General features: G+C 41.6%; 1 protein-coding gene across 7 annotated transcripts in view; it reads right to left on the bottom strand.

The window, feature by feature from the left end:
* ehbp1 (EH domain binding protein 1) overlaps positions 1 to 16,178 on the bottom strand; it is a 189,335-nt gene that overhangs the window by 5,541 nt on the left and 167,616 nt on the right. For all 7 annotated transcript variants that reach the window (XM_015045733.1, XM_015045743.1, XM_015045785.1 and 4 more), the window contains 2 exons: positions 5,154 to 5,253; positions 4,238 to 4,311 (listed from right to left, as the gene is read on the bottom strand). In XM_015045733.1, coding sequence (XP_014901219.1) covers positions 4,238 to 4,311; positions 5,154 to 5,253 — 174 coding nt within the window. The remainder of the gene's footprint in view (positions 1 to 4,237; positions 4,312 to 5,153; positions 5,254 to 16,178) is intronic.

Below are 16,178 nucleotides of genomic sequence, written 5' to 3' on the forward strand. Positions count from 1 at the left end.
TGCTCAGAATGACATCAGCGGCAGGCTGGAGATCTTCACTTGCCCCGATGTCTCACTACGCAGCAGTTTCTCTCTGAATGTCAAAGAGTTTCACACCTGATCTGCATCAAACTGCACCTTAGTTTTTTTCACACTCGGCTGCGGTCCCTGCCTGTTTGGCACCCTGGGCGAACCGCCTTTCCAGTGTGCTAGCTAGCCTTAGCATCAAAAGAAAGCAACTCAAATCCTGTTCTTATTACGGAACATAAATGTGGTTAATTGGGCCCAAAAGAAACAGAAAACTAGATGCTTTTCTTTTGGTACCCCAAATGTGTAAAACTAATGTAAATTTTTGGCTCTAGGATACATAACATCTATTACAAAGAATATATATATAAAAATTAGACTGCTTTTTTATTTTTTTGGATCATGAGAATTTTTAGCTTGACAATTTTGCCCCACAGGACAAATTGTTTTGACGCCCCTGTCCTCACAGTAAGGCGGTTTTGTATCACTGCTATTTAAAAATGGAATCAAATTTGACTTCTGCTAAATCAAGTGGTCGAGAAAACCTCCTGATCTAAAACTAAAGTGTTTATCTTTTCAGAGATTTTACTCCTTGTTTGCATATTTTCCCCACTCTTTGAGCTCTTCTTGCAGTTTGCGTGTGCAGTCACAGCATCCGGTGTGACAGATGGAGGAGTGTTTGACTGACTGCAGGCATATATTTTTCCCAGCAGGGTGTGTGAGTGTCAGGGCAGGTGGATCACAGATGTGTTTTTCTCTCACCTTCTCTCATCTCTGTCTGTCTGTGTCATTGACTGGCCAACCAAATCAGCAATTACTCGCACTCCCGACCACTGCTCAATAGACCCGCCCGAGCACCAAATAAAAACTACACACCTGTGTGCTCCCACACACACACACACACGCATGCACACGCACTCAGAGGTGGACACAAACACACGGACGGTGACAGATCGTGGCACGTCGGCAGCCTTCCTGCCAGCAGCTCAGGACTATCTGTGTCTGCTGCAGAAAAGGAAGAGCCGCTGAATGTTAAGTGCTTCCCTTAGGGAGGAAAATAAGGCCGGCTGATAAGTTAGTCGGCTGCAAATCCAACATGTCCACATGAAGGCGGAGAGGACGGCAGTGACACGACACACAGCACCTCTCCACACACACACAATCTCTGCTTCCACACTGCACACACACACACACACACACACACACACACACACACACACACACACACACACACACACACACACACACACACACAAATGTGGGCACATCAGACAAACCTGATATATAAAGAGTCGTCCACTCAGGGTTGCGCACCATTAACGAGACAAAACACCTGATGTCACAAAATGTGACATCAGGAACTGGTTTTCACTGTATGACGTGTTTGATGTTTTTATGTTTTTATGATGTAAAGCACTTTGAATTGCCTGGGTGCTGAAATGTGCTGTACAAATAAACTTGATTGATTGATTGATTGATTGATTAAAGGAGCACAGATAAGACCAGAAAAAACAAATCTGTGTAATTAGAAAAGTGAACATAGGGCTGGACAATGGATCAATAACATATATTGCGATAGACACATCTGATATATTTGATAATTCAGTAAACTCCAAACCAGAACCGCACAGCATTCTGGGGGATGTAGGCAGAGGAAAGGTTTTAGCTGCTCAACTTCTCACGACCAGCTAAGCAACATCAACTAACTCGCTCACTCTTTGGTTACCTAGCAACAACCTGTCGAGTTGTTGCTAGCACAGCAGCAGTTTCAGATTTGGCCGCCTTGCCTCACGACTGCGTAAAAATAAAAGTAACAACGTGGAGAGAAAACTGGATGGAACAGGAGAGGTCATGTCACCAGTTTAGAAGTATTTCAGATATTTAAAACAAAAAGACTCAATTGTCGATAGCAACTGATATGAAAATCTCATACAACATATCACAGACGGCAATCATGATTTGTTTTTCAGCCCTAATGGAAAATTAAATAGAGTAAATTTGTTCAAAAAAGTCTGTGGAAGGAGAAAGCTTACTTGGAAAAATGTGGAATATTAAGAGAAAATATGTTTTTAGTAAAAGTTGCATGTTTATAGTGGAGCAGAAAATTCATAAGAGCTGAAAGTTGTAAAGACTGAATGGTTGAAATAGAACAAGATAAACAGAATTTGGACCAAAGAGGTGAATGAATCTTTTTCAGCGTTCACACCAATAAGAAGCAGAAAAAGGGAAGCAGCGGACATGGATGGGCAACATGGATGTAAAGTGGTGCAGTTTGGATACGCGTGCGCGCCCCTCTTTCTCCTCCTCCTCCTCCTTTTCATCAACCCCCCAACAGCAGCTCGGACCGCCTTTCTTGCTAATTACAATTGATTTATTATGGAGCAGGTAGCTTATCAGGTGCCCGCTGAAATTACAATGGCTGTCCAAAGGCCGGGAGGGTTTGTGGAAAGAGGGTGGTGGTGGTGGTCAATGTCGAAAAGTAAAATCAATTAGCATTGATTGGCAAAAGGTTCATTTTCCCCACAGAGGATGCAGTTGAAGGGGATTAAACTTCCCTGGCTCTGCGACAACTTTGATGCAACACAATGGCTGCTTTTTCTCCGTTAGCGGCGCATTTAAACAGGCTTTCGGTATCAAAACCGCTGTTTCGCGCTGCACAAATCCGTCTCTCGACGCAGCTGTGGCCAGATTTCAAATCGAGCCTCGGCTAGTCAGGTCTGGCTAGGAAACAGATAGCATTGATCAAGTATCACAGAGTGAAATCCCTCACATCTTAATCCTCATCAAGAAACAGATGCAGAATTTAAATAGTTCTGCTTCAGGCCCAAAACGAAGGAAGGAAGGCTGAGCACGACTCGAAAAAACAAAAGAGACCAACAATGAATGGGTGACCATGGAAGACATGGGCTGGTTAGCAGTACTGAGGTATACACACGTTTTCAATCAGCTCAATGTTGCTTTAATGCCAGAAACAAATAAAGGTGCAAGTGAAAAGCAAAAATACTGAAAAAGAAATTCTAAAATTTGTTGTCACTTATTCCAGAAAGTGAAACTCATCTACAATATAGATTCATTAACCATAGAGAGCAACATTTCAAGCCTTTATTCCTTGTAACTTTGTTGGCTTACAGAAAGTGAAAACCCAAAATTGAGTGTCTCAGAAAACTGAAATATTACATAAATCAATTTAAAAAAAGATTATATTTCAAAATGGAGATATCAGGCTTCTGAAAAAGAAGTCCGGATTGCTTTCATAGCTGCCTTCAGGTCTGCCATCTCCTGTTTTTTTTTTTGGTAACCTCTATGGGGTTAAAGGTCATGGGAGTTTGCTGGTCAATCAAACACAGTACCATCATGGTTATTAAATCAGCTCTTGGTATAATTTACAGTGTGAATCGGTACCAAGTCCTGCTGGAAAATGAAATCAGATGAATTGGCACCTTATTTAACGTTTTCACAATATTCTACATTTCTGAGATGCTGAGTGTTGGGTTTCAATCATCTATGAGAGATATTCATCAAAATTACAAGAAAGCTTGTTGCTGACATCTCATCTTAGTAAAACTACTTTCAGTACTGGTCAGAAATATGAGGAGGAAGGAGTTACTATGTGAGAGAAACCTGAGGTCTTATACTTAACTTTGTGAGGGGTTTGAAATCCCCTTGTTGGAGAGAATTTCATTTGGTTTTCTAATATTTCTCAGTTCTTGTGCGTTCTGTACTGGTCTTAACACAGCAGCACCCCTCCCCACCTGTTGCTGAGACCTTTTGGTCAGGAGGCTAAAAGAAAGTAGGATTTTTGCTAAGCAACTGTACCCTAGCAAAGGGTCTGATTAAGTAACCACCTTGTTAGAATCCCAGCTGAAGTTCAAGAAGCTATAATGTTCAGAGCTATAAGCACTGGGAAAAAAACAACAAAAACAAACTACGTTTAGCGCTGGCATTTACTCCATATCTGTCTTTGTAATAAAATCTAAACACCAAATGTTAATGCATCATTATTAAAACAGTAGGAATCTATATTATTTAGGCAGTGGTAGGAGTAATCATTCCTCTCTTGTTTTAAACAAAAGCAATTTAGATTATATTTTCATGATACTGTTAAAACTCTGGCATTTTAGCATAATAATAAAGGCTAATTTGCTTAACTTCATTGTTTCCCGTATAAAAGCAGCAAAATAAAACCTTAAAGTGAAACTGGGAGATAAAATCCAGCTGAAGTGAGTCTTACCCTCGATGGCCAGCATGGCTCTCAGCTCCCTGTTGAGCAGCTCGAACCGTCTCTCCAAATCATGCTCTTTCTCCCTGCGGCAAGTTAGAGCAAAAACACACACACACACACACATAGTTCATCAATATGTTAATGACTAAATCATTAAGTACTTAAAGAAACCTGCAATAAACATCGATTCGGCCACTCGCCCGAACCTTCTCCTGCCTCGCATTAATCTACTGCACATGACTGATACTGGTGGCGCTCTCACACAGCCCTGGGTCAAAGTGTTTGAGAAGAAGAAACGAGGAATTAAAGGGAAGCGCGGCGACAGGTACACGTTTTAGCGTGGGGTTCGTGTGTGTGTGTGTGTGTGTGTGTCTTAAATTGAATTCTTTCCTCTTTCAGCCATATTAAAAAATGAGCTAATTCAGCCCCTAATAGAATTTGTCCTTCACAGCCGCCTTTTCTCCTCGGCCCCATAAAGAGAGAACAGAAAGGGCTAATAATCAGCCCTTCTGTCAATTGGCCACTTTAAAAGCCTCCCCTTTCCCACGATATAATATGATTATGAATACTTCAATCTCCCAGCCACTCACTCTCTTTGAAATCCTGCAAATGAAGAAAAAGCCAATGTGTGTGTGGCTCCGATAAGTGTGTGTGTGCGCGCGCGTCTCCACCTGTCGCAGCTGACCACATACAAAGAGACTAGAGATAGAGTGGTGATTGCCACATTTCTATTGATTTCATATCCTTTCCACATGTAAATCAATGAGCGGATAGACAGAGCGGCTGAATGGAGTCGTGAGGACAACGCCGGCCTCCTGCGGCTTAAACGGGTTTCATCTGGTGGGTTTGACACCGGGGGGAGATGCTTCCAGGTTTCTAGTGTGTGCGATGCATAGATGTGCAGGAGGAGGGAAGGGGTACGTACAGCAGAGAGAGCTGGTTCTGTCTCCTGATCAGGGCGTTCTTCTTGTTGACCAGCATGAACCACTCCTGCATCATGGCCTCTTCCTCCTCCTTGTTGTTTCCTGAAAAGAAAACAAAACAAAAACAAACTTAATCAATCATTTGGAAGCATCACAACTTGCAAAATCTTTGTAAAACAGACCCAGCAGTGGCATAGCAATCATAGCAGGAGAGTCACAGCTGAGGCATGCACAGAGCAAGTGGAGCAAGAGTTCATCAGAGCTGAACGTCCTGAGCGAAACACTCATGAGATTTTAAGACACACAGCACAAATTGTTTGCTTACATAGACATATGCACCAAAATCAGTCTCACTGCACTCTGAGATTGTCTTTGAGCAAAACTGGAGGAAAGAGTGAAGGAGTTTAACTATCTCGCTTGAAAAGGTGTGGGTGATAAAACACCCTCTTCCACTATGGGTGTGATGCCCATGCGACGGATAAACCTACAACAGACTTGGTGTGTTGGATCTCTTTCTGCATCTGAGCATACCTCTCGTCTACGTTCCCACCGTGTTGACGGCTTCAGTCGGGGTGGGATTAACTCGGTGATTTAGCGCCTTTAAAGAGGAAAGCCTCTCACTGAAGAGCAATACATCTCCCACCAATCACTCAGCGGGCATTAAAAATAAAGAAACAAACAACAACAAGACTCTGGTGACTCTCTGGCATTCGGTGGGACGCCTTCTCAGCTCACAGAGAGCTAGCATAGCTTAGCTGCATGGCTACTGTAAGCTGGGGCTAAAGCTCCACGCGGTAACTTTCTTACAAGATGCAATGGGTCGCTAACAGCTGATACAGACAAAGCACGCTGAATGGAGACCCTGAGACGATTTCAATCGTGTCCCATAACAGCTTTTGAAAAACATATAATCCTTCAGGAGCGAAAATGCTCCAAAGGATGTTACAGGATTAGCAGGAATTGACATGAAACATATAAACCTCTTCTATCAGCCAGAAATGGCATTTGAGAATATGATTTCAATATTTTGTACTTTTCTTTCAGCTTTGGACAACTGATTCCAAATTGTTCTCACTGTATTCTGTAAAAGGAGCTGCAGGTTATTTGCCAAAATAACAAAAGTTGATGGTTTTCATTGACACTAATGCAGATTTAAAAAAAGTAGGAACTGACAGTTTTGCAACTGATTGTACTGTATTTGGTAAATTATTGGTGCGTCTCTGGTTCAAACTGTAACTTGACTCAGCATCGACTGTTTGCTGATGTCAAGGTATGAAAACATTAAAAATTTTCAAAAATGCTACAATTTCATACTATGCTGTGTCTGCTACAGTATTTAAAATCTATTTAATGAGACGTCAGGGTGGCTGGAGTATACTTTATGGATCTGTTCATGCACACTGCCAGTCAGTTGGCTGGAAGAAGGCTGAGAAAAATGACAAATGTGAACACTTGGATATATTTCTGGTTATGCAAAATAAAAGAATCTCCCACTCATCCCACTGGAATTGTAAAACTTTCTGAACAAAATAAAGTTAAAATCTGAGTCAAACTTGTTAGAAAATAAAATTTGATGGCTGATAAAAAAAACAACAAAAAACCCCAATCTAAATAAGATACCAGAGTCATTTTTGGTCAGTCCCTGTATGCACACCTCTGTTACTCACTACGCACAGCGAGTATTGGGCCACAGCTTTACTGATGACAAAAGGAGGACGTGTGGATTTGTGTGCGGACACCGGTGAGTGTGTGGACATTTGTGATACACTGAGCCAGCAGACGTATGTAATTTCATTTAGGAGGAAAAGGGAGCGGAGGAGTGAGAGGAAAAAAAGAGAATGAAAAGGAAGCTTCAGGATTTAAGCGGAATTGGGGGCTCGTGGATTACTGTAGTCAACTTTGAAATGGACGACACTCGGAGGGGGGATAAAGCCTGTGCTGACAGGTCATTGTGCTGCCTCGAAGTCAAATAAAACAAGCAAATAATAATGGCAAATATTAAGCTCCTGTGACATTGTGGCGAGGCGGGTTGGAAGACGAGGGGGATTATAAAGCTATATCCCCCACCGCTAGCCAGCCAGCAGCTACCAGCCAAACACCCGGTGCATTTCATGAAGACGGGGAGGGGAGGGGGAGCGAGGGAGGTCAGAGGAAACGTGGGATAAAGGGGAGGAGGAGGAAAAGAAAGGTTAAGAGGAAGGAGAAAGAGAGCGGGGTAGAAGGAGGAGAGAGATGGAGGGGTGAGCTGCACAGCATCCTCCTCTCCAGGGTTGACCTCTGAACTTCGGAGGCCACCTGACTCTTAAAGAGACAGAGTTTCACTGGACAAAGATGGTCACACCTTAACTTTTCATTCTGTCACAACATGTGTGAACCTAAAGCTGCGGTTCAAAGACATGATGTGTTCAGGCACCAGCTGGTGGAGAGGTCGTCTCAGGATGCTAACCTGATGGCAAACACTGTGGTTTCCCTTAGTGACAGAGCATGAACAATGTAACAATGATTCCTGCTGAAATACATGATTGTTCCAGGAGGGGAAATAAGTATTGAACACTTCAGTATTTTTCTTAGTTTAAATATTTATTTTATGCATGTAAATAAAATCGGATTACTCCGCAAATGAAGTTATGCGTAAAAAAAATTGGAATGATGTGACGGTAAAGATGTGCAATGTAAGAAGACAAGAAAGCAGCTCAAGTTTGTCATTATTTAGAAATCATTCCTGTTGCTGTGTGATATTAGCTGGTGTAATATTAACGGAGAGGCTTTACAAAGGTTTCCAAAGAAGTGGTAAAATTGGTCAAACCGAAGAGTCCTCCTTAGTAAACTTACTGTTGCAAAACTTAATGATGAAAAATGGTTACATTTTTTTCTCATCTTCTGAATGGTCCAGTGAGCGACACTGGAGTCATGATCTATAAGTGCAGAGCCATCATCTCACCATAACCCAACCAGGCCCCCCTCATAAGATTCTGACAGAAAAGTCAAAAGATTAATCTAAAGAGCTGTCCAAGCGCTGTGGAGGAGTCTGAGAGCAAAAGAAACACCTGGAAATACTCAACAGGTAGTTTGTCCCAAGAAAACATTAAATAATTCCCTCAACAGCAGCAGTTTCTGTTCTGACACAATGCCTTAGATTAAATTAAAGTTTGTTGCAGGAGAATTGGACAAGCCAGTGAAGTGCAGGGAGAATATAGTCTGGATCTGATGATGCCAAAAAATTATTTTTTGGATTTGGAGGGAGAGTGATTCTGGACCTCATCCCCAAAATACAATGTCAGAAGTGATGACATGGTGTTTTGGGGCTAGCAGATTTCTGTAAAATCTGTTAGCTCTAGCAGATTTTACATAAGAGGAAGAAAGATGAAGGGAGAAATGTACTGGAGCTTTCTGAGGATGAAACAAACCTCGATTTCCAAGCAAGACAGTAGTCTCCTATACACAGTCAAGGAAACTTTAGTTTCAGATAAAGGAAGTGAAATGACCAGAATGGCCCAGTGAGTCACCTGGTAATCTCTGGAAAGAACTCAAGAGTGTTTAGAAAGAGCCCTAAGAATTAAGTAGACCTTTATTCCAGTATATGACACATATTCTGCGCCATACACTGGCACAGAATATGTAAAGCTTATTCTGCAGTAAAACTAAACAGTTTTACTATTTTTTTTCAATAGAAATAATTTTTTTTTCCAGAAACTTTAAAAACACTATGATTCAGTATATTTTAATTAGTTTTAGTTACCAACTGTAAAATCCTAAATTCAGAAAGGAAGAAAATACATGCAACTGTTTAGAATCACAAAATATTTAAACCATACCATGTTTTATGGGAAACGTCCGAAACAATCAACGCTCCAATAATGGCCGGCAGTGAGACTCCAACATAAATATGCATCAACAAACTGAAACCAAAATGGGCTTCTCTGTATATTCAGAGAAGGAAAACTGCTGAATGTTGTTTTGTATGAAGACAAATGGTGTAAATTTCCCTGGCAGCCAGTGCTGACACTGTGCCTGTGAATCCAGCCTTGGCCCTGAGACACTGTGGATCCATGCTGGCTCTCAGGGGGCCATCTTGGATCAAAGCATCTGCCACTTTGGCAGGTTGCAGTCTGGATCTCGCTGCTCGCCTTATACGCCACATCTCAGCGCTCAACATGGAGCGGGAACAGGCCAAACTCTGCTGAGGCCGAAGTATTAAAACTGGCACAGATACAATGTTTGATCAGAACATCAAAGGCTGGGTGAAATATGCCTGATGGAGATACACAGGGTTTCCTCACCTACAGGAAAATGTATCATGTTTTATATCGTGTTCAGAGTTAGCTCCGCTATCAATGTGGTGAAGATACAATCAACACACACACATGCACACACAGCTGAGATACAACTGATACACATATTCCAACAACTCCTATCTGATCGCCTGCCTCCCTCTTCTCTTGTTTCAATCACAAACACAATCACATTTGGGATACAATCACACAAACTAAGATGTGTGGATACAGATCCTCAAGGCATCAAGAAAAGCCTGGCTTACACATCTCTGTGTGTTTGAACAATATGAGAGATGGTAAAAGAGGAATGAAGGAAAAAATAAAAGGTAAAAAACCGAGAACCTTTAGATATTGACAGCCATCTCAGCTACAATGCCATTCAACTGGGGCTGCTGCTCGGCTTCAATGGCAGGGTTCATTGAATCCATCAAAATATTGTTAGCTCTAATTGTACAGAACAAACTATTAGCAATACCACAGAATTTGCTCGGTAGTGTTGTTGATGCACATTTGACAGCAAATACAGATTGACATCTTCCTGAATGTAACAAATCCTTGCTCATTTCTCTTTGGAGAGTCTCTAAAGTTCCTTCAGGTTGGGTGGGTCCAAAGCGAGTTTCTGTTCCGTCTAGAGATGTTCAATGGGATTCATGTCTAGGATCTGGCTCGTTCACAGAGTTGTCCATATGTCCTTCCTAAGATGTCTTGGATGTTTGCTGGGTGTCTTCGTCTTGTTGGACGACAAACCATTGCCCCAGTCCGAGTTTAAAACTGCTCCAGAATGTCCATAACTAAATTCATCTTCACTTCTTTGCTAACTGTACTCTCGGTTACTGTTGATGGAAACTTCCCCACAACATGATGCTGGCCCCACCATGAATGTTTTGCCTAAGTGAGGAATGTTGCATGGTTTCCTTCAAACAGGATGCCTGGTATTCATGCCACATAGTTCAGTCTGGTCTCATCAGACCAGAGAACTTTATTTTTTAAAGTTTTAGAGTTCTTCAGGTGAATTTTGGCAAAGTCGGGCCAGGCTGCCTTTTACTGAGACATGGGTTTTCTCTGGCAGCTCTACCAACAAAAAACAAATTATAAAATGCTTCAGCTATGGTTATTTAAAGGGATTATTAGGGGAACAAAAAATTGTGGCATGTGTAATTTTGCAGATTTTTTTCCCATTTGATACTCAACATAAAAGTTGGTATTTTTTTTTGTCTTTCTACTTGCCTAAAATGATGAAATTTAATTAAATTAAATCTACAACTTCCGACAAAGCACGTTTCAGAGATCAACACTTTGACCATTTAGCTGCTGTGCAGCTTGTTAAACGTTAAATCGTCTTAGGATCCACATTAGCTGATCAAATATGAAGTACAGTAACTTGATGAATCTTGTATCTGTCCCTCAAAGGTCTTTTGGTGAACAGGAAAATGAGTGGAACAGAAAGAGAAACACATTAAAAGCTGTGATCACAGCACATTTATCTCATCCCTTATCCCACCATTTTGTTATTTAATCCAATAGCTGCTAATCCAATTTGTCTATCAGACATTTATAAAGGCAGGGAGAGGGAGGAGATGAAGCCGAACTTGTCTTGTGTGTTCAAGCCACCCTTCCCAGTTGTAGCTTATTTAAGGGCCCGAGCCGCACTTGTGTCTCTCCCACCGTTCTCTCCCATCGGTGTGTTGGGCCCCGGCTGATATCAGCGGGGGATCGGCGAAGATGAAAGCCAAACACGTATAAAGGGAAAATGAGAAAAAGGAGGAATAAAAAGAACAGGATGAACATTGTTTCCTGTGATTAGGTAAGAGCTCGTTAAAAGGCTGTCACCGCGCCGACGTGAATATGCATGATGGGCCGGCCTAATCAGAGGAGGCACCAAGAGGGGGGTCATGTTTAAGGAGCCTGGCAAAGACTTGATTTAATTAATGAGGGGAGAGCAGCGTCTTGCTAACAGAGAGCAGCAGAGGTTAGGGAGCTTCATGATTCAGCTTTAGAGTTTCACATCAGTTTGATTTAATCTTTCTTACCGACACGTTTAAAATGCCAAATCACATTTGAATCTACGATTCAAAGCAACGCAGCCAAAGTCCGACAGCAGGTACAACTTCTGCAACATTAAACCCGAGTTGTGTGGAAGAATCAAGCTGCTCGTTCTCGTCTACGTTGCACATGTGATTTCCTCGGCTTTCTCCACCGCTCTCCACTCAAGTGCTGCTGAGAGCTTTTTTTTTTTTTTTTTCCAGGGGAGTCTTGGACGAGGCCTTTTTTATCCGTCCTGAATGGGACAATAGTCCCGGAGCATAGAGCAGATTCCTGCTTTATTGAACCTGTGTATAATGTCTGCTGAATGGAACACATTAACCGATTCATGCTCGCACCTCTTCCCCCCTTCCTCCCCACACACAGAAAGAGGAGAAAAGTAAAACTGAGGGGGTAAAAAAAAAAAGAGTGAAAAAAAAAGCCTCCTCTCACACTGTGGGACAATGAGTGCCTTTTCCACCGGTGTCATTTGTCAACCACTGCTTGCTTTATAACTCACAAAGGAGGCGGAGATATGAGAGAACAAGACAAGTAAGTGGTTCGAGAAATATAGATTTTGTTTTAAGCTGTGGTTTTATATATATTTGTTTTCAATTAAACATATAAGGTGTAGCTCAGTTAAAGGTATATAAGTGCAAAGGTGTTTGACACTGTTATGAAAAAAGTCAGATTAGGATTTTGGGATTAGTGTAAGTGACATGAATCGGTTAATAGACATAAACCTTCCTTGATTAAAATGTATTTTCCATTTAATCAAGCCATTTTATACTACAATATCATAACTACGTTGCCTTTAGTTATAAAAATGCAGTGTGTATCAAAAATAACTTAAAAGTAGCTCAATTTGGCACCATAGCCCTATGATGCCTTGAAATTGGGCCTCTGTCTCTTTAAGAACATTCTACTCTTTCCTCTGCATTCAGGAAGTCATCACAACAAGGCTTCTCCAGGATGCCGTTTACAAACGGTCTTAGGATCATTGGACTGAGAAGTAGTTCCTGTGATGGGCTCAGCAGATGTGCAGCTCCACCAGGTGTTTGCTAATTGCTGCTGCCGCTAGTCTGGAGGAGCCGAGTGTGGTTATATGACATGGACACTAAAGCTCCAAGGCGGAGCTTTGTGTATTAAGTCAGTGCTTTGTGAGTGTAGGCTTTATGCACCCACATGGTTAAATGGTAAATAGACTGAACTCACATTGTGCTTTTCCAGGCATACAGACAGTTTTACACTAGAGCCACATTCACCCATTTCATACTGACAAATGTGCATACATTCATAAACCGGTATGCAAGTTTATAAACCCAAACTTGGGTTTAAAGTGGCTTCTCCTATCACATGTTGATTTCTCCTATCTAACCTTCAACCTTCTGATTGCAAGACAACTACTCTACTCTCCAGATTAGATTCAAGAATTTCATGGAAGTGATAGATCAACTCTCAAATGTCAACATTCTCTCATAATATATTGTTAGACTCAGTTGTAAGTTTTCATCAAGTACATTACCTTTGATTACAGAGGATGTTATAAATTAGTTTCTTTATGTCCCTCTTTTTAAACGTGAGATGGATTTAATACTCCTAATGCTTCCATCTTTCTTTCCTGCAGTATCACACCTCTTTGCTCTCGTGTGTGGACTGTCCAACTAATAGAGAAACAGAAGCAAACACCCATGAACCTGAGCAAACACATTTGACCAGAAAGCTAACAGTAGATCAGCCTCCAGACACCTTTCATTCCTCCTCCTCTGATGTCTAGGCGGGGCTCAAGCAAACAGTTCACAGACTCCAGAGATGTACCAAGTTCACACTCAAACTGAGGTAAACATTTCCTCCTGCTCAATAAACAGAGAAAAGGTGTGTTTGTTTTCTTTCATCCATTCCACACTCTTGTACATTTTCTCAATTAAATCTGCATTTACAACACTTTACCATTACGTTTTTAAATGTTATAATTGTGCTCAGACTGGAAGAACGAATAAAAAAAAATAAATTAAAAAAAAGCACAACCAATCCTAAAATATTTCTGTATTTGTCTCTCAGCCAGCCAAGTTGTGACAATCAAAAACAGACCTCTGCTCGCCTCAGTCCACCGGTCTCTCCACCCCACCTTCCCCCCAGTCCATCAAATTGTGTTTTTGCCACAAATCAATAAACATTATCACAGAGTGGCAGACTACGGGCTAGTGGAGGCAACCTTTGCCTGTTAAAGCCGAGACCGCCCTGTCTCTATCACAGGCTGAGTGCGAGAGACGGCCAGAAAAACAACACAAACACACACAAGTGAGAAAGGTCTACAAACCCACCAAAACAGGAGAAAACTAGAAATGCAGTCAGTGGACACACTCTATAGAAGTCCACAGTTTAACATATTTTCAGGGTCAGCAGACAAAGTTATTTAAAAATAAGATGTGTTTTGTAGACTTGTTGAGACATGTCTACCGTTCATTCTCACTGTGAGAGAGCAAGACTTTTATCCATCTGAGCTCTTTGCCTGTATGTTGTGGAACAACCTGGACTAGGAAATGTTGGCAAGCAAGTTGGAAATGTCAGAGTTAAGGTAAGGATGTAGATTCTATAGAATGTCTTTATAAAACAAGACCTTTTTAATGCTACCTCAAGTCAAATTTAAGAGCATAAAAACAAAAAAAAAAAAATAGGGTATGGTCACATTGAATATGTCTCTCTGCAGCCTTGGTAAGATTAAAAGTTTATTTAGCACAGAATGGGCCAAACCCCGCATGGTTTAGGAACAGAGGTGAGGCAGTGATACAGATATTTTGCACCAAAATACATTAATTTCTGGGACACAGAACTTCCTTGACAATATCATGAGTGGACAGGTTTCTACTTGCATTTAATTTATGAATGCCACCTTCAGATATCTGGAAACTGTACCTGAGGAAGAATCAGTTATTTCTCTGTTATCTTGTCCGGTATTTATTGATTTTTTTCTATGCCACACAAGAAAGCTGTGAGTTATAGGTGTTGCCATAAAAAGCATCCACAGGTGTGCCAACATATCAATTAACTGTAATCACAATCTGACAAAGCAGTGACATCATTGTCCTGGTTTTCACAAATTGCTTTAAGGAATATAAAGTCAACTTCTTCAATTAAAGTTATAAAAATCTGTATCTCTCTTGATCCAATTATTCTAACAGGCCTAAACCAGGAAATGTTTTCTCTGATTTAGTCTGAAAACATATTTTGAAAGCTGTTCTTTTCTTCCTGTATTAGTCTACAAAGAATTTGCTTAATATGGAAGCCGCAAAACTTCATGAAACCCAATCTTTTGAACTTGGACTTGAAATCTTGGTTGGGGTATCTGAGGAAAACGCCAAGCACCTTCCCAGGAGCAGAATACAAAAAACAAAGAGAAATGCTAACACGGAGACACGTTTGGCGATTGGTGTGATATTTCTCACACCTCTGCAAACAGAAACGCAGCAGAAAACAAAGCGTGGCGGAGAAGAAATGGTGAGGAGTTCAATGGACCGCACTGTTGCCACTCAACGTCAATTAGACATTAAAAGAAAAATAAATGAGTCTAAAGTCGACAGCGACTTTAAACCTTTCCTCCCACATTAGGTATCACAACTCTATGCCTGTCAGTTCGCCTCAGCTTGAACACCAGAAAGCCTCTCTCCAACGCTCAACACAAACCATTTAACGGAGCTCTAAATAAGATGATTTACAACCTGTCCCCACTTAGCCTGAGGCTGAAAAAGGAAAATCAAGAGGCTTGTAATACACCATTTCTCAATTACCTTCCTCATTATTGTCACCCGTGTTCATTACTACTATTATCTGTCCTTCTGCTGCACCCCCCACTTTAGGCTGGCTGCAGCCGTAGCTGTCACGTTGGATGGAGAAGAGGCAGAAAAGCGGCAGAATCGAGAGCTTTTTTTTTTTTTTTTTGCAAGGCCGGGGCACTTCAGGTAATTAATATAGCAAGAGGGGGCAGATGAGGAGACGGAGAGGATGTGAGCATCGGCTCGGCTGTGTGTGTGTATTTTCTTTTTAGCTGAAACGCCTGATATGGGAGCTCACCTGCCGATACCCCCTAAAAGGTATTTCATTAGCGAGGCTTTTACCATACAAGCAGAACAACAAAGCCCTGGCTACGCCTGTCTCCACTTTAACTCGACAGGGCCCTCCAGGACGTCTGGAGCCGTGTGTGGGAAGAGCTAAGAAGAGTGGAGGAGCCGAAAGGAGAGGCTATCCCCGTTCATAATCTGATGACAAAAGGCAAAAAGGCATCATCCTATTACCAGCGTGATCTTCAGCAGCTAGCGCTAGCTCCTTTCCACGGGGGCTCTCTTTATTATTAAAGGCGAGTGGGTGATAGGGAGCCGGCGCCTTTCTATTAGCTCTGGGACGAGAGCGCGTAAGAGAGGAGGACCCATGCTGCTATCCTGTTTGGAGTCTCTCTCCTCATTTTTCAGAATCAAGATACTTTATTTAGACCACAGCTTAACATCCATTTGAAAGTGTTTTATGATTTATTCACATGTGGCTTCTTAACAACAGACATGTCTGGGTTCAGTCCTGAATGATGACGTAATTCAGTCATTGGGAAAAAAATGAGAAAAAAAAAAATAGGATTCAGGTTGTGACTTTCAATCACAAGTCCTGGTTCTGCTCTTGGTCTCCATCGTCTTGGTAAAAAAGAACCACAATCAAAACGTTGACACGAGGTTTCTGAAGATC

The sequence above is a fragment of the Poecilia latipinna genome, unplaced genomic scaffold (genome assembly GCF_001443285.1).
Source record: "Poecilia latipinna isolate Pla-1442-1.1 unplaced genomic scaffold, P_latipinna-1.0 Scaffold38, whole genome shotgun sequence".
Taxonomy (NCBI): Eukaryota; Metazoa; Chordata; class Actinopteri; order Cyprinodontiformes; family Poeciliidae; genus Poecilia; species Poecilia latipinna.